Source organism: Plasmopara halstedii, assembly GCF_900000015.1.
Source record: "Plasmopara halstedii genome assembly, contig: Scaffold_470, whole genome shotgun sequence".
In the NCBI taxonomy this organism is placed as follows: domain Eukaryota; phylum Oomycota; class Peronosporomycetes; order Peronosporales; family Peronosporaceae; genus Plasmopara; species Plasmopara halstedii.
The window spans coordinates 691,272-711,540 of record NW_020187390.1 but is presented as its reverse complement, the minus strand read 5'-3'; the positions used below and the strand labels follow the sequence as shown (position 1 = coordinate 711,540).

Below are 20,269 nucleotides of genomic sequence, written 5' to 3'. Positions count from 1 at the left end.
GTGATCGCGAGCTGATGAGAACATTGTAAACATGCTGGTGAAATCCTGTCCAAAACCCCATGCGGAGTTACAACAAGTAACGAGTTCGACATCCTTAGCACTGTCCAGGTCGAGTTCGATTGTTGTCCAGCGACGCTCGATGAGGATACGACCCCGCGCTTTCATATCGTGCCGCGGAAGGTACAAGCTCCGCGCGACTTTAACTCTAGCAAGGAAGCCATTCAGTTCCTTACTAAGTATCACACCCATATCGTAAAGACTAATAAACCCATGCTGATTCAAGAAATAGTCAGCGAAATGGAGGCTGCTGAGGAGACGACTAACCTCCAATTGTCACCGGACCGCTTGGCTGCTCTCGATGCTATGGTGGATGGTCTTCACAAAGCACTCCGTACGACAAACAACCTTGATACGCTGACATTCATGAGCTCCGTCAAGGCACCCATGGCGATTAACACCGCGCTTCAACGGCAGATGCGCGAGTTGATCCCCAACATTACCGAGGTCGCTCAACTCCACATGATCAATCGCAGTTTGAGAGCGACCTATCCAGCCGCCACCAACACGTTTGCCCGCAAATGGGCCAAGTATGTCGGCATCAAGATCCCTAAGACGCGTGATGGTGTATTTCGAAGTTTTGCCTTATGAAGGATCAATTCAAATACAGCGATCATTACCCGTGCGACCAGAGCACTGTCGCTCTTCGAGCTGATTTCGATGTGTACAGCGCCCATGATCTTTGACAAGGATTATTGGCCTCAGATTCTGACAGGATGGTCAGACCTTGGAACCCAGCACACAATCGACGTCTGCTGCACCCCAATATATTGTTGGTCCTGCTTCACTCACAGATCGGCATGCACCGCTTCAAAATCTGGAAAGAGGTCCAATGGCAAGGAGCCTTGAGTTTCTTCGGGAATGCGACCACTTCTTCCCAGAGAATGCAGAAGTGTTGCAGCTCCAGCAAGCTGAAGGCAAATTTATGCTTACGGCTCGAAAGCTTGCGCCGAACTACTAAGGAAATCCCACGCATAGATGCACCTGAATTGTCATGTCAAGACGTCAGCTTGTTGACCATCAACACCAATGGGATCAAGAAAAATGAGCATATACTCATCGAGCACCCACTTGCAAAAAAAAGTCTTTCGTGGATCCAAGATACCAAACTTCGCGATTGCCACCATCTTGATACTTTCAAGTTCAACCTTCAGTCCCGCTTCAAACACAGGCTATTCGTCAAATGACCCTGGCGCGGTCAGTGCCTCACAGACAACACACCGATCTGGCGATGTGATCACTATGACTCGCCCTGATTTTCCAGGCTTCATCACAGCTACAGAGCTTCGCGAGCTGACTGTGCTTGGGCGCTATTTGGTCGTACAAGTGGTAGTCGCCAATGCTCCCGTGTATATCGACAACGCAAACTCGCCAGTGGACGATCATGACAAAGCCGTTTTCTTCGACCATCTTCAGTGGACCGTTATGAAGACAATGCCACACACATCGTTCTCGGCGACTTGAATACGCCCCTCAACCCTGGTCTTGACTCTTCTAAACCAAGCTTATGTGCTCACCCAGGACGCAACGCCTGTATGAGTTGGCTAAGTCAGTTGGGTTTTAAAGATGCCTGGCACATCCATCACCAAGATGAACGCATTTACAGTGGCCCCCAGCCGTGCCAGAACCGACTTGACTACGCTTTGTTGTCGGAAGACTTCTGCAACGCGCTGTACGACGACTACAAGTATTTTGAGCGTAAGGGCGCAGGTGACCACTTCGCATATACAGTGACACTGCGCTCCATGTCTCAGCCTCACGGATACGGCGACTGGCGTTTTCCGGAGTACATCCTGGATAACCCCGATGTTGTGGATGCCATTCGTGGCAAAGCCCAGCAAGTCCTCAAATATCTCTATGTTGCATCCAACCCGGGCAAGGTCTCAAAACAGTGGAAGAGATCCATGAGGAGACATACCCAGGCTCTACAACGTAAACTATGAAACCAAAGTGACGTGCAATTGAAGAGCACAAGCTTCGCTAGACCAAGCAGTGACAAGTTACCGCATCGAATGAGACACCGTCTCCAAACATGCCTTTCGTGCGTATCGCGACTGCGTGTCCCAGATCGTTGCTATAACCAAGTCTCGGCATTTGGCTTTCAGGTCAGAATGCCGAGACGTCTTTCAGATACATTTTCCTCCGCTCGATCCATCACTCCGAAGGTTTAGCATTGGAGAAGTTTGATTCTCAAAAGGCAATATCTCGCGAAACTCAGCTGATACTTCTGCTAGTTTCCAGCCCATTGGGGAGCTATCATGAGTGAGACTGACAGTCCGACAGGATCACCATCTATTGCAAATCCTGACATTCAACGAGAGCTGGTGGACACGATTGACAAGCGTCTAACATCAGAAGACCAAGCTTTGTTAAATGCCCTAATTTCTTGAGCTGAACTCACCGACGCGCTCAAGTACATGAAAGCCAGCTCCGCAATCGGCATGGATGGCCTTACAGATGGCTTCTACCGCGTCACAGCTGATGACTTTGGAAAATGCCTGAGTACAGTTTTCAACTTCCAGCTGTCGCGCGGTGAGCTCCTCCCTTCCCAGCGCATGTCAGCTTTGTGCATGTAAGTCTCGAAAGATGATCCTGGCAACTTCCGACAAATCTCACTCATTGGTGTTGAAGTTAAAGCCCTGTCCAAGGTCCTGACCTCTTGCCTTCAAACCTTTCATCCTCAAGGCGATCAGAAGGCGTTCGGAAAAGGTCGGTCTATACGTCATCACGTGCGCTTCATGGTGAATCTGCAGGATCTCGTAACTGCCCGCAAAGAGGAAGCCTATGCCATGCTTCTCGACTTTTTAGAAGGAATACGATCGGGTCAACTGGGCCTATATGTTCCAGGTGCTAGACCGCATGGGCTGTGGTTGCGCTTTCGCTGGTTGGATAAAGCTTCTCTACACGTTTCCACAGGCACATCTCTTGCCCAACGGTCACATCCAACCACCGATTTTTCCCACACGGGGAAGTTAAACACGTTGATCCGCTTTCTCGCTACTGCTCCGGCAACATGAAGAGCACGCTATTTGCATTCCGAAGATCACACCATCACCAGCGTCGTTTTTGCCGATGATTCAACGCTGCTCTCCAACTTTCCATCCGGAATACATACACAACTTGACCTAGTTCAGCTGTACTGTGACGGCTCTGGGGCAAAGCTTAATCTTACCAAATATGTGATTACGCTTTAAATCGAAAAATCAGCCCGCCCAACATCCTGGGTCAGGACTCTTTGGCGTGGGGAGGCAGTGAAGTTCCTGAGCATCCTTTTCGGCCAAGATCCAATCGAAACGCCATCTTGGAGTTCTTAGACCGGCGTTTTTAAGAGGAATTTCTCGAATGCTTCCGTCGCGCTCCTACCCTGAGAAGCCGTCTGCTGATTGTGCTGACAATGGTTCTCTCTCGGTTGTGGCACTACACGGTGCACGTGCCAGTTCCACATCGTGCTGTTAGACAGTGGCAATATACATTCAACAGATTTGTGCCAGCACGTCGCTGCAAACGCAAGGCAAAGCACATTCAGTTAATCCTCAAGGAGTTCTTTATCAATCCCGCTCCAATGGTCGTCTGTCTATACCCAGCATCGAATCCTTGCTCAAGCGTCAGAAACCCAACGTGCTGCGTCAATTCATCGCTTTGTCGACCTCGGCACACCAAAATTAGACCACACCAGCAATTGCAGTATTGTCACTCGTGCTGCCACCATGGGTCCCATGAAAATTTCTCGATATTTTCGTTGCTAGCCCCAAGCGGCACGGTGCTCTGCTTTGATGGGACGTTCTGTCCCAATGGTGGCGACAGGTCTGGCGTCTGTGGTATCGGGTCAAGTGAGAGGTTACATGGCGGGACCTCGCTCCTCTCGCTCGTTCTGGTTATGTGCTGAACTAACCGATCTGGTTTCATGCTAAAGTGGATTTTCAGTTTGAGGTCACCCCTCGGATCGACAGATCAGGGAGACAGTGGTGTAGTCTGTGCATGGTTGCTGAACCCCAACGGAGCTTCCGTCAACAAGTTGCAACGACCTTCAAGGCTCGATGCCTTGCTGACTTTCTCTATGCTGAATGATCATGGCTGGCTGCTAATGCGTTTGCAACAAGTCACATTGACTACCGGCTCCGGCGTACCAACAGTATCGGTGGCTTCGTCGCTTACACAACGAAGCCACACAGGTATTCAAGCGATTACGAGGCATGTGCGGCAATGCACCGCTCCCACCTCCAGGAGTGGTATGAACGTGCCCCACGGCACCATATTTTGGAGTGTTATGCATATTAGTTAGATTTTACTATTTAATTGGGATAGCCTAAGGCTTTAGATGGAGGCGGCTCTGCCGCAAATACAACAATTTGATACAGTTTCAATTTTGAACGGGAAAGCGTCTTTGCCTTGGTTAAGGTTTTTAGGTACTCTTGGAGTAGCGGATTGCGATCCGCTACACTCCTACTGGTTCTGGTTTATCACGAAGGTTGGTGACCTTAGCTTTGCTTTTTCTAAGCAAAGAGGTATGGCAGTCCCGCTGCAACCACCCTTTTACAGCCGACTCTGACGCTGAAATTACTACTGGACCGCAAGCCAAACCAAAAGTCGCAGTCTAACGCAAGCTTAACCCTCTCTAAAGCGGTTAAACGACCGCGCTGCCCCAGATTTTTGAGGGGTTGAGAACGTGATTCTTTTACCGCTTAAATGCTCATTGATAAAGCACCATGCACCTCATGAAGAACATCAAACTCGGAATCACCGTTGCTTAAGATGTAATCCTAGTAGGATTGTCGAGACGTTTGTCAATATCTCGTCCGCCAAAGAAATTTATATATAATATATGATGATCGAGGTTCTCATTGGAAAATTAGCAAATTCTTGTCGTAAAAAGAATCGGAGACTGTGGCTTGGTAGCGTTTTCCACAGTGCTTTCTAAAGGCCCTTTTACTGATCGACTGAAGAAAATCGACGTGTTTTATAGGGTCAAAAACCAGAACCCATCTGACAGCATGAAGGCAAACTTATATGGCGTCCCTTTATTGTTTTAAGCCTGACGAGATACGTTTGCTTATCATCGGATGAGACGCTTCGGGCAATTTTGTAGAATTATTTTTTTGCAGCGTGATGTCAAGTCAGAAATGAAAGGTTTTGGATTGTCAGCATGAGGAACTTCTCTGCTTGTTTGATGAAGCTCTCCAATAGTAACTTCGAATTTTGATTTTATAGGAGCGTGATTGTTTTCGAATACAGATCATACACTTGTAAGATCGGCAAACTGTACACCACATTCGTCACAATCATTATGCCAATGATTATCACACTTTGCAAAATATGGTTTTGACGCTGAACAAGCTCATTGATGCGTTGACTCCACTAACAGCTGGTGCACATCCGCGTGACGTGTATGGAATATGTCAGGCATGCAGAGAGAATAATTGCTTGAACCTCTAGCCATACAGCAGAGGTAATTTGGCTGATCTAGGCCTTTGGCTAAAGTTGCGACTATTGTTAAATTCTTGGCTGACGACAGCGCCGATTGTGCGTGCATCCTTTGACTGCGATTTTGCAAACACAAAAGGTGCTGGGTCAATTTCGAAGCTAACCAAGTAAATGATGCTACAACATCCAAACCAATCCGTGATACTTTCAGCTGCTTCTACTTGGAGTACTCAGCACTAATTTAATGTATTTCTCGTGGATCTGGGTGTGTACACCAAAAAGCTCAGTGCACTATTTGCGGCGTAGTTGGAAGCACGTCCTTGTAACAATTTATGATACTGATACTGTAATATTGCTCAGCTTACCACAAACATTACCTGCCGCACTTTTGTAAACCGATTGCATAAAATAACTCACATTAAATTTTACATTGTACAGAAATACCTTGCAACAAATGTGAGCTTGAAGAGAAAATCTGAAGACACATTACTTTATACCAAGAATGAGACTGGTTCGCAAACAAGATCGTTAATTTGGGGTCTCTTCGCTACATTCGAGACTCTTCAAAATCAAAATGTTATCCATCCTTTCGCTTTGTTCCACCAAAACATGTGGATTTTGTTTTCACAAATCTGTTGAGTCGACAAAAGACAGGACATCGCACGTTGAAGTCAAAACATGCTTAGAAACAAATCATACTTGTAAGCTCGATACCATAAAACAAAACTCGGCTGCCAGAGTCTCCAAAGCTTCAGCCAAGCCCAAAGAGATTGCATGTACTTAGTTGGTTCAGGCACTAAGATTTTTTATTCACCTCAACAGCGAAAGCAACAATTTTATAGCACGCTGCGACTATCTGGCAGAGTTAGACTATTTGACGCTTCAAATTGGCTAGCTTAAAAAATCATACCTTTCAGAGCTTGCGCATGGTACAAACTTTATTTTAATGCATTGTCTTCTTTGACAAGTCGAATTTAACGAGATTTTTGAAGCGCACCCTTCGCCTGCCGCGGCCGGAATCTCTGGACAAAAGGTCTGTTTTCTTTTCTTGCTATCAATCCAAACAGGCATGCACCATCTTTGCCAGCTAGTCATAACCAAATATACAACTGTATTGTACTGTGGACCCGGTTGCATCGAACCTGTTGTATCCCCCAATGAGTGATAGGGTACTTATCCGAAAAGAAGAGGCCAGAGGGACATGAGAGCTGCTAGACTCCCAAGCTCACCATGCCTCTCGCAAAACTGGTGGGCGTTGAATTGCTTGCGTAGCAAATTTTGGGGGTTCTGTGACTGGAGCAAAAGAGGCGGACTTCACCTTATCTGAGGTGGCCTCTTGACTGTCGAGTTGCGCAGTGGTACTCATTGGTGTTACATATGTGGCAGCACCAGAAAATGATTACCTGAGTGTCTACTTCTGTCACGACTGAGTGAATCGAGGAGTCGCTGGAGAACTCCTGGCGGTAAAATTTTGATTTTTACCGGGAATATGTCATCTTGTTGGTTATTGACGGGATTGTGTTGTACCTCATAAAGTTGGAGTCAAATACATTCCAGTCCTCGGGTCATCACTTCATTATTAGAGACAGCCTATAGCTGTCAATTATTCTAGTAATCTGCTCAGCCATGGCGAGTCTTGATTGATTCAGGAGCGTCGTGCGATTGGGCACGAAAGAAAAATAGCAAAATTTAATAGTGCTAATATGCAATATCCTCGCAGCACAAAGTTGTTCTCCGCATTAAATGCGACACCCAACGCTTCTGTAAAGAAGAAGAGGGGTACGCTGAATTCTGTGCGAGCCGCATTTGTTCATAGGCCCTCCGTGAGGATTGAAAATGGTTATTGCCTCTGGAAAAATGTCAGACGACGATCGCCTCCCCTGACTGTCACACAACAACCTTGAGGGCCTGCTTGAGCAGTGAGAGCAGTGAACGGTGACGCTTTAAAGTATCCCACGCTGGGAACGCCTCATTTATTGAGGCATTGCACGTAATTGCATATTTTGGCGCGCAGCCTCCTAGCTTGTAGATCGCAATTGCGACGTGCTAGGGCTTCGACTAGAGCAAGACCAATCCTTGGTCATCTCAAATTTCACCATCCAATGGGAGAGATTGTTTTTTTCGACTTTAAAGGCGCTTTTGTTCAACGTCAGTGGTCTTACTGTGAAAAACATCTGTTCTTCTTTTGGTGCCCGGTTGGGCGATCTTGGATGTGCCTCGCCAGCGCATTTTCAAAGCAGGTGAGCGTGTCCACGCGAGCAATTACTGATCGCCGATTCCATGATCACATCGGATTCCTCGATAAACAAAAGCTTGTTAAATTGGTCTATTGAACCCAAGTTGAACGTTTCATGCTCCATCCTCGTAGAGAATACAGTCTTTCCATAACGCGGTCGCAGAATCGACTACAAGTGCTACAATTTGCAGTGAGGTTGCCGTGCACTTTACCCAAAAGAAGATTTGTCCTCAGAGTCCGCGCTTATAAACACATGAAGCTTATGTTCGTGCATTCCTGTATAAGGTAACTGATGAGAAATATCTCTATTTCGACTAAAACTAAATATATACTTTTTACTATGACTCGTAATAATTCTCTTTTTCTTTTTCTGTGGCCAATGTACCTTATAAATATCGATATTTCGGTACTTACGCAATTTCACAACTACACATAAAATTGTACCAAATGCGTAAGATTTAAGTATACGGTATTACAGTAATTTCACCCTTTGCAATTTTTCTTATTCAAATTCAATACCGGTACAAGCTTCTCTGATGGATCAACACCGATCATCACGCCGCAACGGCAGCCACAAGCCGTGCTATCGCAGCAACGAGCGTGGACGCAGACGCCATAGTCGAAGTACCAGCCGCAGTGTAAGTCAAAGTATCGTAAATCGTAAGCTGGTGGTGGGTAGCACAAGAAAGGCGCGGACTAGGACAGATTTTCAGAATTGCAGTCGTAGCCGTAGCCGTAGCCGTGGCCGTGGCCGTAGCCGTAGCCGTAGCCATAGCCGTGGCCATAGCCGTAGCGCCAGTCGTGAGTACTGTGTGCATCGAGGAGGCAGATCTGATCGCCCACATTTTAGCCGAAGCCCTAGTGCCAGTCGAGAGCATTATCTTCCCCGACGGGAGAAAGGAGACCGCCACTATCGCAGCCACAGCCGCAGTTGTAGCCACAGCGCCAGTCGCAAAAGTTATTTGCACCAAGGGACAAGATGCAGTAGAGATGGCTTCCACAGCGGCGTTATACGCAGCCGAAGTGGTAGCACAGATGCCAGTCGCTGGGTAGTAAGTCGTCATCGACGCAGCCCCAGCCCGCGGCGTAAAAGTTCTCATACATGGCAACGCAGCCCGAGTGCACGTGGTGACGAGCACAAATCGTCGCGCCAACGTAGCCGAAATTCTTATTACCGTAGCTCAAGCTCTCGTGAACTGAGCCCAGCGCCGAAAAGCCTCCGCAGTCATTATATTGAGCGCTGCAGTTCTAGTGTTCGCCGAAGTTGCAGCACAAGTCGGCGTAGGGTTAGCTTGCAGAAGCACATTTCTGCAGATCGCCTGTGCGGACGCGATGTAGAATATCGCAATCGCAGTATTAGTGTGGGTCGGCAAAGTCGTAGTCCGATCCGCCATTGGAGAAGTCAGTCTCGATCAGTGTCCCGCCGGCGCCAAGAAGCAAGTGCGGCTTCACAAACACAATCATCACGTGGTCATTCGAACTCGCGGTATTCTGCAGCTGAGCATCTACAAACGTCTGCATCAAATCTTACGCTAAAGTATGGACCCGATGAATTCATTGATGTCAAGCAGACGACTTCTCAGTCAAAGAGCGTCGGCACTAATGAGAATTTAAAAACAGCTACTGGAATTTATGAAGATTCCAGCTCTATCCACAGAGATAGTCACGACCGATTGCTTAGCCATCTTTCGCACGATGACTGCGCAACTTCGTCTTCCCCGGCACCACATGGGTCGGCTTCTCCAGCAAAAGTAACCGTATTTCCAAAACGAGTTACCGTGTCACCCCCACAATGCGGCCGTATTACTATGCGGACGTCAACAAATCAAATTAGTGGAAATGGAAGTCACCGTTTAATTGATCCAATCATGGAGAAAAAGCGAGAGGCGCTGCTTGAAAGCCATCGTACTTGGCTGAAAAGTAAAAGCGACTTCAATCGTGCTGAGATGAAGTATGTATCAATAGAAGCTGAGCTTCAGCTTGCTGAATTCTGGCTAGACATCGTTACCAAGAACTTAAAGGATGTCGGCAAGCGCATCGAGGTGCATGACTGGAATTTTCAAAAGATCACTAATGTGGCGTGAGAGAGCAATAGCATGTGAAAGTCAATGCGATCAAAGAACCGTGTCTTAGTATACGTGAAGAAAACCTCTATTTCAGGGGTAAATTAGATAAATCATCAAAAACACGATCTGAATACTGACACTTTTACTGTAATTTGGCCGCTATGACTTGGCTCGCTCTCCTACCGATTTTGCAGCACCTCCAAGATGAGATCACGGGAAAGATTAGCGAAACCATCGGACTTAGTAACACTGTCAAAATTATGCACCATGTATGAAAGGCAGATCTCACGCAGCCGGCACGAGTGCAGATCGTCCGCAGACTGAAAAAGGGCAGCTGCGTTTTCAACATTGATGTTCTTTTGCACAATAATTTCACAAAGACCCTTGAGACGATCCAACGTATATAAATCAGCGGCAGCATACAATTCAAGTGCCATTTCAGCGCCTACATTGACCGAGTCCACGTATATATACTCCAGCAACGCTAGGAAAACAGGCACCCGAGTATGCATTAATGGAATCTCTTGCTCATGAGACTCACGCATTCCTGACGAAAACATGGCGCGGAAATGGTCACTACGAGCAGCCAAAATGGCACGATGCGAATGGACGGCACGTCCTTCGATAAGAAAAGAAACGTCCGAAAACTCAGCACTATCGATTAACTGGCGCATGTCACCAACATATGAAGAAGTCAGGGTGGAAGCACGAAGCATTGCCACAGGATCCACGAGTGCAACAGTGTGCTCATTGTAAGATGCTACACTAATTACGCGTTTCCCCTCCATCACGTCAACCAGCTTTGGTAATGTGACTTTAGTCGTATCATTGTGCCCGAGCTTGCCATGGTCACCATTTCCCCAAGTATAAACCTCGCCTTTATCCGTTAGCGCAACTGTATGACTCCAACCACACGTAATCTGCACAACCAGCTTCTCCACTAGACTTTCCACTCGCGTAGGCACTGTTTTATTTAGCTTGTCACCGTGTCCAAGTTGTCCATGTTCACCTCCTCCCCACGTGTAGACTTCCCCTGTTTCTGTAACTGCGGCTGTATGAAATCCTCCGCAAGCGACTTGCTTGACGCATTTGCCGGCCAATGCCTCCACTAAGCGGGCAACAGGCTGATTTCGCTCTGAATTATGTCCAAGGCGTCCAAACTTGCCTTCTCCAAATGTAAATACCTCTCCAAACTCGCTCAAAGCAGCTGTGTGGAAGCCACAAGCTGAAATCTGAATAATAAACTTGCCTCGAAGTTCCTCAACTGGGCAAGGCAAGTACTGATGTCCCTCAGTGTCTCCGTGGCCTGAGACTCCATTTTCTCTATCGCCCCACGTATAAACATCTTTGTTTTCTAGCAATACGACCGTGTGTCGACTTCCGCAAGCTACCTGCCGCACCTGCATGCTCTTGAGAGTCTCCACTAAGTACGGAGTCGAATGACCTGTTTCGTTGCCATGTCCCAATTTTCCATACATGCCACCTCCCCATGTATACAAATCGCCTGATACTGTCACAGCTGCCGTGTGATAGCTACCGCACGTGACCTGACGAACACTTTTACCTCGCAGCTCTTCAACGAGGCGTGGCACGAACTTCCAACCGTTATCTCCATGACCCAAACGCCCATCATCGCCACGACCCCAGGTGTACACATCTCCTTCATCTGTCAAACACAGCTCTGGATTATTTTGAAAGTTTCGAAATGATAGATGGGCAGACATACGCACCTGTGAGGACGACAGTGTGGCCGCTACCACATGCGATCTGCACTATTCGGCGCTCGGCTAAGGCATCAATAGTCACAGGGCGGTGCTGGTCACTTGTGTCTCCAAGACCTAACTGCCCGTCTTCGCCACGACCCCAGCTATAGACGGTCATGGCGGCCTCGAGAAAAACCTTTGGAAGCAGCGACTTTACGACTCCTTCTTCGTGAGAAAGTACTTGGTAACAACAAATTTTGTCGTGCTTTTCGTGTGCGCAAAAAATAGGATGTGCCACTCAATCTGACAATATTGGTGTAAAGAAATGCTGGCTAGTGGCTTTGACATATTTTAGAGTTTTTCGATATCTTTTAATTGAAGATTGCCTTCAGATTAAATTCGAAGGGTGACTGTCGGCGACGTATGCAGAAAATGCAAGTAGGCAGAGCATATTAAGACATTCTAGCCAAATTTACCCTTTCCACCCAGTTTGACCTACGCCACCATCGCACGATAAAAATTCTCTTGATGCGAAACAACGGCACATTGTACGACTATGTGCAGAAGCTCCGTAACTTTCGTGCCAATATGGCAAGTGAAATCTGGCAGGGACAGTGATAGGCACCGTAATTATGGACTACTGTCAGCGTCAGGCATGTGATCATTCGGCCAACTCGATGGAAGCAGTGACAGCTGCTACCGAAAATTCCGGGCCAATGGATCTTAGCGCGATGACTGTCCGTAGGTAGCAAGTTTGCTGTTACAGATTCTGTCGCATCCACCGTGATTGTCCACGTGAGAGACGAACATCTTAATTCAGTCTCCTCGTAATGATTTCAAGTCACGTGGTACCGATACCACGAGGCGTTCGGGAAACGCCGGAAGCCAGAAGATGCAGGGCGGTCTTCTCGGGCAGTTATAAGCTCTTGTGGTGAACCACCCATGGGGATTTAGCCCTCGACAGATCATTGTCATTTGTTAACGACACGGGCTGGGATGGTCTCCTCTTGGTCATAGCGAGTGTAAAGGGTTACAGTCGTCGGTTTAAAGTCTTGATTGACTCCAGCACACCGCGTGACTATGCGCGAAAACGAAGTGTTGCTGAATATTATACAGTGCTTTCGGATGCACTAGATAGAAGCAATGACTTTATCTGAGTGAGGTTGGCCACTGGTGGGGTTGTCACCGCGAAAAAAGTTATGGTTGATTTCCAACTGAAGTTTGAAGACTTAACCCACATTCACTATGCACCGATAGTAGTGCTCAAGCGCTCGGCAGTCGTCTGCTGCAAGAATTGATTCTCACTTCATTGGTATATGTTATGCAACTGACATTCCCCAGGTTAGGAAAGATACGGAGTCGTATGGAGTGGCCATGGTGGTCACTCAGGAAGTGTGTCGATAGCCCAAATGGTGCCCGGAACTACCCACTTCAAAACGAATGAGTCGTTGTTGGGCATGGCGATTTGCCTTACGAGAAGAATTTATGAGGGAGAGATCCCGGTGGTTGCACACCAAGAGAAGACTGTTGTCAACGTCAACATGTGTGTTGTACAAAGTCGATGGAATCGACTATGGCTGGATATGCCAAAACTCCCACAAGTACAGTGGTTGAGTCGGAATGAAAGTGAGTGGGTAAAGCTGACCACAAAGGTGGTGCCGCCACCCGTTGTATGACACATGTGAAGGAATCAACGGAATTTGTTGATCGCGTTACTGATGGTGTGGTTGAGTCCGCGGGTGAGTTAGTCTAGTGCACTACTCCCCATTAGGGAAATATAGCGTGCGAATATGCTGGTCCATGTATTGTATATGTAACGATTGGTTGTGATGTTACCATAACGGATGTTCTTTTGGCACCGTTGCCGATGATGGAAGAGTTGGTGCAGCTCGAAGAAGTCACTTACGAGACTTCCTACACGACGTCAAGTGTGATGAAATTGCGGAGGTCGTGTTGCTACAGTCAAAGGTAGATTCAGCGGGATTATGCTCATCATAAGTTACAGATGATTCGATTTTCGAGAAAATTTGACAGCGGGTGGAGTCACGCAGAGGATCTGCTATCCTGAAGGATCCAACTGATCCTTATAATTCACTTGTTTTGGAATACAAGGAAGACGTCCTTGGTGCGAACCCGCCCTCTGGTCTTCGACCCGAACGTGGAATTCGACACAAGGTTGATCGTGAACCTGGTTCAAAGCATGCAGCTTTTAGACAGTGGCCACGGTGACGTAGGCTAAGTGAATATATCGATAGGTTCTTTTCTAGAAAGCAACCTGCTGGTTTGTTGTGGGAGATCAAGTCAACTCAAAGCGCACAGAAGTTTTGTGTGCGTGAACCAAACGGTAAATGGTGTATCGCTCAAGCCAATATCAAATTGAATGCGCAGACGATTCCCGCGGAGACGTCGATTCCGCGTAAGGATGTCATCATCCAACGGATATCCATCTGGCTGTACACAGTTTAGTGTACTTGATTTGGTCGATGGATGGAACTATATCTTGATGAGGAAGGAGGTCAACCCTTTGACGGCCGTTAATAAGCCGTCAGGTATGTTATGAGAGTGGCTTGTGAATATCCAATACCCCAGCAACGTTCCATCGATTGGTCTCACAAATGTTTCGACCACTGCGACGCTTTGCACAAATATACTTCGATGCTATTTTTGCTCACTCAGAGGACGAAAATGACAAATCTGTTGAAGAAATGCACTAGGAGCATTTTCGTGCGGTGCTAGAATGTATCAGTGAACATCCATTGCAAGTGAATCGTGCAAAGTGCATTTTCGGTGCTAACGAAGTACCGGCCGTCGGTTGTTGTGTTGGTGAGCACGGTGTACGTGCAGACTCTGAGAAGGTCAGAGCAATCGTGGGTGGCCAACGCACGAAATCATAATATCTTGTAGTTTGTCCAATAACTGCATCATTTCTCGCGTAATTACGCGGAAATGGTACGCCCACGATCAAATTTGCTGAGAAAGGATGAATCATGGGAGTGTTCATCCAATTGGAAAAAAGCATTCACTCAAATCAGGAACAGTTTGATAAAAGCACCTTACTTGCTTTACCAGATGATACGAAGCCGTACAGTGTGGTATGTGCCGCTTCTGACTTTGCAGGTTCTGCATTATTGTAAAAGGACTTTGAAAGACACGATCGTGTCGTGTCGTTTCAATCGCGACTGCTGAAATCAGCAGAAATGAATTTCCTTGTCCACAACAAGGGGATTACGGCAATGCAATATGTTCTGGTGAAGTTTCGTGTTCACCTCTAGGGTATAACTCCGTTCATCGTCTACATAGATAACGCAAGCTTGCGTTATGCAGTTCAGTCGCCTAATTTGTCGCAGGCAATGGCTCGCTGATTGTCATTTCTAGCAAAATACAACTTCAGGACCGCGCACAAGCCAGTGAAACGGAACGTGCTGACAGACGCATTGCCACGTCGTCCTGAAAATGAGCTAGCTCATATCAGAAATATCGAAGCGATGTATTCGATAAGATACTTCGAGCGTATGTTGAAGATGAATAGTGCGATCTGATCATCAGAGATTGCCACCGAGTGATACGGAGCTCCGCGACAACCTTTCGGTTCGCTTGAAATTATGGCTGCATCGTTATGCATGGAAGGATGGTCTCCTTTACTATGAAGTTGTACGTGACGATGAGCCACGGATTGTGGTTCACCACGACGATGATTTGAGGTATAAGACAGTGTACAAGGCGCACGTTACGACAATGGCCGATCACTTTGGCCATGAAAAGACCTACCATACTCTCACTGCCCAATTTTTATGGCCCCACAAGTACAAATGGGTGGCACAAAACGTGAGACATGCGATGTATGTCAGCGTGTGAAACGCGCACAGCACACGCAAGTATCACTACAGAGTCTTCCTGTTCCTGCTGACTGTTTGAACTCAGTCGGTCTCGACTTTACTTTTGGCTTTCCCAAGGATGCCGATGGCAACAAGGAGTGCGAGTCTTTGTTGACAGACTCAGCAAGATGGTTCGCATCGCTCCTTGAACCGATTGCATCGAGGCCGACGCTTTGGCTAAATTGGTATTTGATCACGTGTTTCCAATCACGGGTTGCCAGACGCCATCTTTTCTGATCGTGATACATGATTCACGAGTGGATATTGGAGAAAATTGTTCCGAAATATTAACACTCGCCTGGATTATTGCACAGCGGTACACCCGGAGATAGATGGACAACCAGAACATGCCAACCGAGTGGTCGGGGATATGTGGAAAAGCTTCTGTGCGGAGTATGCCCCAGAGTGTTGTTAGTTGTTTCCATTGGTTGTGTTTGCTGTGAACAATTTAATTTTTTCATCCACTTGATCTACGCCGTTTTTTATGAATGGCTTGCGACACCCGCAAGTTCCGCTTTGTGCGATGTGTGGTGTCTTCCGATGTAAGTGTGGGAGGAGCTTGGCAAATCGTTGCCTCCCAAATTGATACGAATGTGAAGCGCAAGTACATGGACGTTCTTGACTCATACATCATAAGTCGTGTGAACGTGATCACACGAATGTGAGATGAATTGGAGAATGCGCAAGATCTGCTAAAGGAATACGCGGATAGACGGGGTCGTCAAGACAAAATGTAATTTTTGTGGGGATTAGGTACAAAGTATTACCTACTTAGTACCTAATCCAACTAAGTAGTACCAAGAACCTATCAGACGATGCGGTCTCAAGCTTTGGAAGGCTTGAAGCTATTTCCTCGCTTCATCGGTCCATTCCAGGTAGTGTCATGCCATATGAATGCTTGCACTATCGACTACCAAACTGGCTAAGGACACATCCAACATTCTACGTAGGGCTTCTCAATCCCTACCATTGCGACGACACGATTTCTATACGAATGCAATGCAGTCTGATTCAAAAATGGCTTTAAGACCACGGCTTCGGCACGAGGGTCGAAAACTGAAATCTTGGCGTCTTCGCCTCAGCATCGTCCTCGAAATGACGAAAAAAACTGGAAACGCCCGAAACAGATCGAGATCTCCTGACAGGAGGCCCCGCATCGTCAGCGAAAGCAGCCGCATACGCTTACATCGCCTGCTTCAAACGAAGAATTCAATTCTCGATTGTGTCTCCAGGCGAGTATCCATGACGCTAAGCGAAATTGCGAACTTCGTGAGCGACCTGTCGATTGCCCTTCACGCGTTGTCGCGTCGACGACACCCGATCGGACACCTCGATCAGCCGCTAGTTCACTAGCGATAGAAGCTTCTTCACCTCCTTCAAACGCAATTCCAAGGCAAACAAAGACTGTGGACCAGTCAGAAAAGAAGCTCAGGGGACGCTCGCTTCATGCACCTCCCCATCTTCTAGATTAACAATGAAATCGATACTACCACGTCGATAACGCGGTGGCGAGAAAATACGATCGCGTTTGGAAGAAGCTACTGGTGATATGGCTAGGGACTCCAGCGAGCGAGAATACATGGGAGCCTCGAACTCGTATACTTCGTGACTGTCCCAGTATTGCTCGCGCGTTCGATGCGGGTACGAAGGCGGACTCCGCTTAAGGAAGCTGCCCCGTTTTCATCTCCCTCTCTCCCTTTCGATCTGAAATCGCCTGATGACCGAGCGTACTTCACGAGCATCCTCGTTTTCGGAGGGAATCCAACTCTGCGCTATCAAATGCACAAATCGAAAGCACATATTGCGTACCTTCAACATGTCTGAAGCGGTACTCGCGCTTTGCAAGCGGTGGGTGGTCACGGGTTCGCCCAATGGACCCATGCCCAGAATCGAGTGTCAATTGTCTCTATGGAATCCAAATTGGATTGCTGGACTTATGGTAGATACGTGAGGCTTTGTGGATCACCTCTAGCACAAGTGATCAGTCCAATGGTGCGAGAATACGCAATTCGAGTCATCAGTCGAGCACCCGTTTGGGCAAAAGAGTTCGTCGAACTCTTGGATAACCACCACAACCATCGTAAAAGTCATCATGACGATCAAATTCACGTTATCGCAAATGCGCTGAATGACGTCGTATTGAGTCATTATTCCAAGTTGATGGTTACGAAGATATCATCTGGATCGAGCGTGTGGATTGTCACTGTGGGGGAGTTGGATAGAGCATGACGAAGAGCGTGGCGAAGAGTGTGACGAAGAGCGGAAGCAGAAAAGAATTGAAGAAAATAAAAAACAATTGGTTATCCCACTTTTGAGTGGGTGATGTTTTGGGCCAGGTCCTATTACACATGTTGTGTGGACCAGTGGTAAACACAAACTATACACCCTGTATACCTTTCAGCTCTGTTGTTTCAGAACTGGAGCCAATTATCATGTTAGATGGGTTGAGCGCCAATTGGCTAAAATAATTAACGTCACTTCACCTTTTCTCCTCTTTACTTAAGTCAACGGCCCACTGGAAGCGAGCAGCACGCGGCGAAGCATGGCAGTTGACTTAAGCATTACTTAAAAAATGTGTGTACACGGACGGGCTAATCTTGTTACAGAGAGAAAACAAAAGCTAACTATCAAACACGATAACAAAACGCCTCTCGTGTGCATAATAGTATAGCCAGCTCATATACGCGTCTCAATCAAGCACATCATCAACATCAAACATATAACACGAGCCCCGTATCTATAAATGATTAATTCTATTTGATGGAAATGTTACAAAAGTTTATAATTGTTTTATTCTTTTTTAGGGGGATGGAAGCACTAAAATATATTGATGTGCAAATTAAGGTTGTACAAATGTAGCAAGAAGCATGATCTTTTTACACCCAAATTCGATATCCCGGGTCTATTGGAGATAGACTACTATCCTTATTACCTTGACCAAATCGAAAGGCAGACAATGCGTATGTGCACACGAACGTTCTACACTAAAAATGGACCTCACTTTAATCATGCATAGAATGGCGAACATCGATGAATCCCGTATCTTCTTCTGCACAAGTGTTCAGAAAGCCCCCCTTTTTGCGACACCGTCCAAGCCCCGTTAGTTCATCATCTCTCCGCTTCGCTACGACCTATCTCTCCGATCCGTCCTCGTCGCTCGTCTTGTCGCCACCTAGTCGTTGTAGCTACCACCGCAGCTCGGTGAATTGCACGCGAAGTCCTCATTGATAAACCGTTTCTGCGTCCGCACTAGATAAGTTCCGTCCACCGCATCTCTTCTTTTGACCTCCTCGTTGTTGTCTGACATTTCCTGCTGACTGCATCAGGTTTAGAGGCCGTAATAACTATCATCTAAGGGGTTTACAGCCTGCGAAGCTCTGAATTATTGGATTGCAGTTGTGATGCGCCGCGCTTCGCAGCTTACGGTAGAGACTCCATACTCTGCGTGGGAAAGCCCAAGAATATGAGTTTTGCACCTATTACTGCAGACAGTTACCTGGGTGGACGATACTTACTCTGTGCGACTAAAGTAATGGTTAAGCTACGCCTCTTGACACGATTCTCTGGGTTCTCCGGTCAGCTACAGGCGGGCTCTTTGCTCGAAGTGGGTGAGTCTGAACTTGCTCTCGGTAATCTTAGCGCTTTGCGTCTTACTGCGCTAAAACAAGCTCCTACGCCAACCAATTCTGCAGAATTACATCGCATGTGGATTTTTCGTCCTCATGCAGTTGAGAGTATGCACCTTGCTGTGGTGCTCGATGCGGTAAATATCAAATCTCAACTGTTAAATAGGAAAGATGCTCGTCAGGCTCGTCTTCTTCAAGATTTCAGGCTGATCTCAAATGCGGGGTTCCGTTGTACGTGCAAAGCGTATGACACTGCCTCCAAGCCCAGCTTGCTTAAGCTCAATGCTCACAAATCCAGATTGCACGCTTCTCGTTACTGCATTGATCAGGTCCGTCTTTCTCATGAAGTGACGGATCGCATAATTTTCGATTGGTTTACAGAACACAGTGCGCCTCCTACGTGCGTGTTATCTACGTTCGTACGAAAGGACCATCCCTCACGGAAGCGTACGGTCTATTTCGCACAGGATCAGGCACCGACTACCTCGGTCACATCCCAAGATAACCCTCTTCGTGAGACCACGTTTCCATCTCCAGACGATGGCATGGTTCTCTTAAGCCCTTGTTTTGTTAACCACAAAGTGTCGTTAAAACCGCGTGACGCCGCCGTCTATTCGTATTCATCAAAAGGAAGAGGCTAATCGTTTGGCGGCTAACCCTACATTGACACCAACCCTAGACCAGAACCCATCATTCGAAGGATCTAATACGTCTTACTCTTCACGATTTGTATCATCTCTGAGAAAATTCATACGTCAGTTGCCGCCTGATACTGCGTTGGATGATATCACGACCCAAACAACCCCACGTCTTCTGGCCCATGTATCACTTCCTCCCCCTTCTATGACATCGCTATGTCGGACAGGGCTGACAGTTAATGACTCAGACGACGACCCTCCTCACCAGAGTGTGACTCCACTACATATATGATTGAAGAAATTAACACTCCACAAATTCGTCCAAATGCCCCAATATGGCTAAAGCTTCTAACGATCGGAAGACCCTATACGACCACACGGGTTCAGATTTGGTCGAAGCCATATCATTCAATTACGTCTTTAACACAGCTATAGGCACAGCCCGCGCTACTGACGTTTTCAACTCAAATTACTATAACCCTATATGGCTTGAATACTTGGATCCGGCCACGCCTCAATGGCAATATGACCTCGAAGTTTGCCGCAGTGCAGATGATGAGACATGTTTGGAATGCCTCCCTGCGGCCACTGCTACACCAGCCTACCTTTCTATGATAACCCCCGGTTACGATCCACTACGACGTTGA

At 47.1% G+C, this 20,269-nt stretch overlaps 6 protein-coding genes across 6 annotated transcripts; 5 read left to right on the top strand and 1 right to left on the bottom strand.

Moving 5' to 3' along the window:
* Positions 1–3,830: 3,830 nt before the first annotated feature.
* Positions 3,831–4,125, top strand: PHALS_10349 (RxLR-like protein; the record flags this gene model as incomplete). The annotated part of the gene is made up of 2 exons (XM_024725756.1): positions 3,831–3,887; positions 3,982–4,125. 2 exons carry the CDS (start codon positions 3,831–3,833, stop codon positions 4,123–4,125), a joined length of 201 nt encoding a protein of 66 aa, XP_024576501.1.
* Positions 4,126–5,370: 1,245 nt separating this feature from the next.
* Positions 5,371–5,649, top strand: PHALS_10348 (uncharacterized protein; the record flags this gene model as incomplete). Its single annotated transcript, XM_024725755.1, has 2 exons — positions 5,371–5,452; positions 5,522–5,649. 2 exons carry the CDS (start codon positions 5,371–5,373, stop codon positions 5,647–5,649), a joined length of 210 nt encoding a protein of 69 aa, XP_024576500.1.
* A 3,055-nt stretch (positions 5,650–8,704) lies between these two features.
* On the top strand, positions 8,705–9,798 carry PHALS_10347 (uncharacterized protein; the record flags this gene model as incomplete). The annotated part of the gene is made up of 2 exons (XM_024725754.1): positions 8,705–8,766; positions 8,829–9,798. 2 exons carry the CDS (start codon positions 8,705–8,707, stop codon positions 9,796–9,798), a joined length of 1,032 nt encoding a protein of 343 aa, XP_024576499.1.
* A 161-nt stretch (positions 9,799–9,959) lies between these two features.
* PHALS_10346 (FOG: RCC1 domain) lies at positions 9,960–11,661 on the bottom strand (the record flags this gene model as incomplete). The annotated part of the gene is made up of 2 exons (XM_024725753.1): positions 9,960–11,446; positions 11,511–11,661. The coding sequence occupies 2 exons, from the start codon at positions 11,659–11,661 to the stop codon at positions 9,960–9,962; spliced, it is 1,638 nt and encodes a 545-aa protein (XP_024576498.1).
* Positions 11,662–18,890: 7,229 nt separating this feature from the next.
* On the top strand, positions 18,891–19,914 carry PHALS_10345 (uncharacterized protein; the record flags this gene model as incomplete). The annotated part of the gene is made up of 4 exons (XM_024725752.1): positions 18,891–19,121; positions 19,190–19,228; positions 19,314–19,532; positions 19,615–19,914. The coding sequence occupies 4 exons, from the start codon at positions 18,891–18,893 to the stop codon at positions 19,912–19,914; spliced, it is 789 nt and encodes a 262-aa protein (XP_024576497.1).
* Positions 19,915–19,957: 43 nt separating this feature from the next.
* PHALS_10344 (uncharacterized protein) lies at positions 19,958–20,269 on the top strand (the record flags this gene model as incomplete). The annotated part of the gene is made up of 1 exon (XM_024725751.1): positions 19,958–20,269. One exon carries the CDS (start codon positions 19,958–19,960, stop codon positions 20,267–20,269), a length of 312 nt encoding a protein of 103 aa, XP_024576496.1.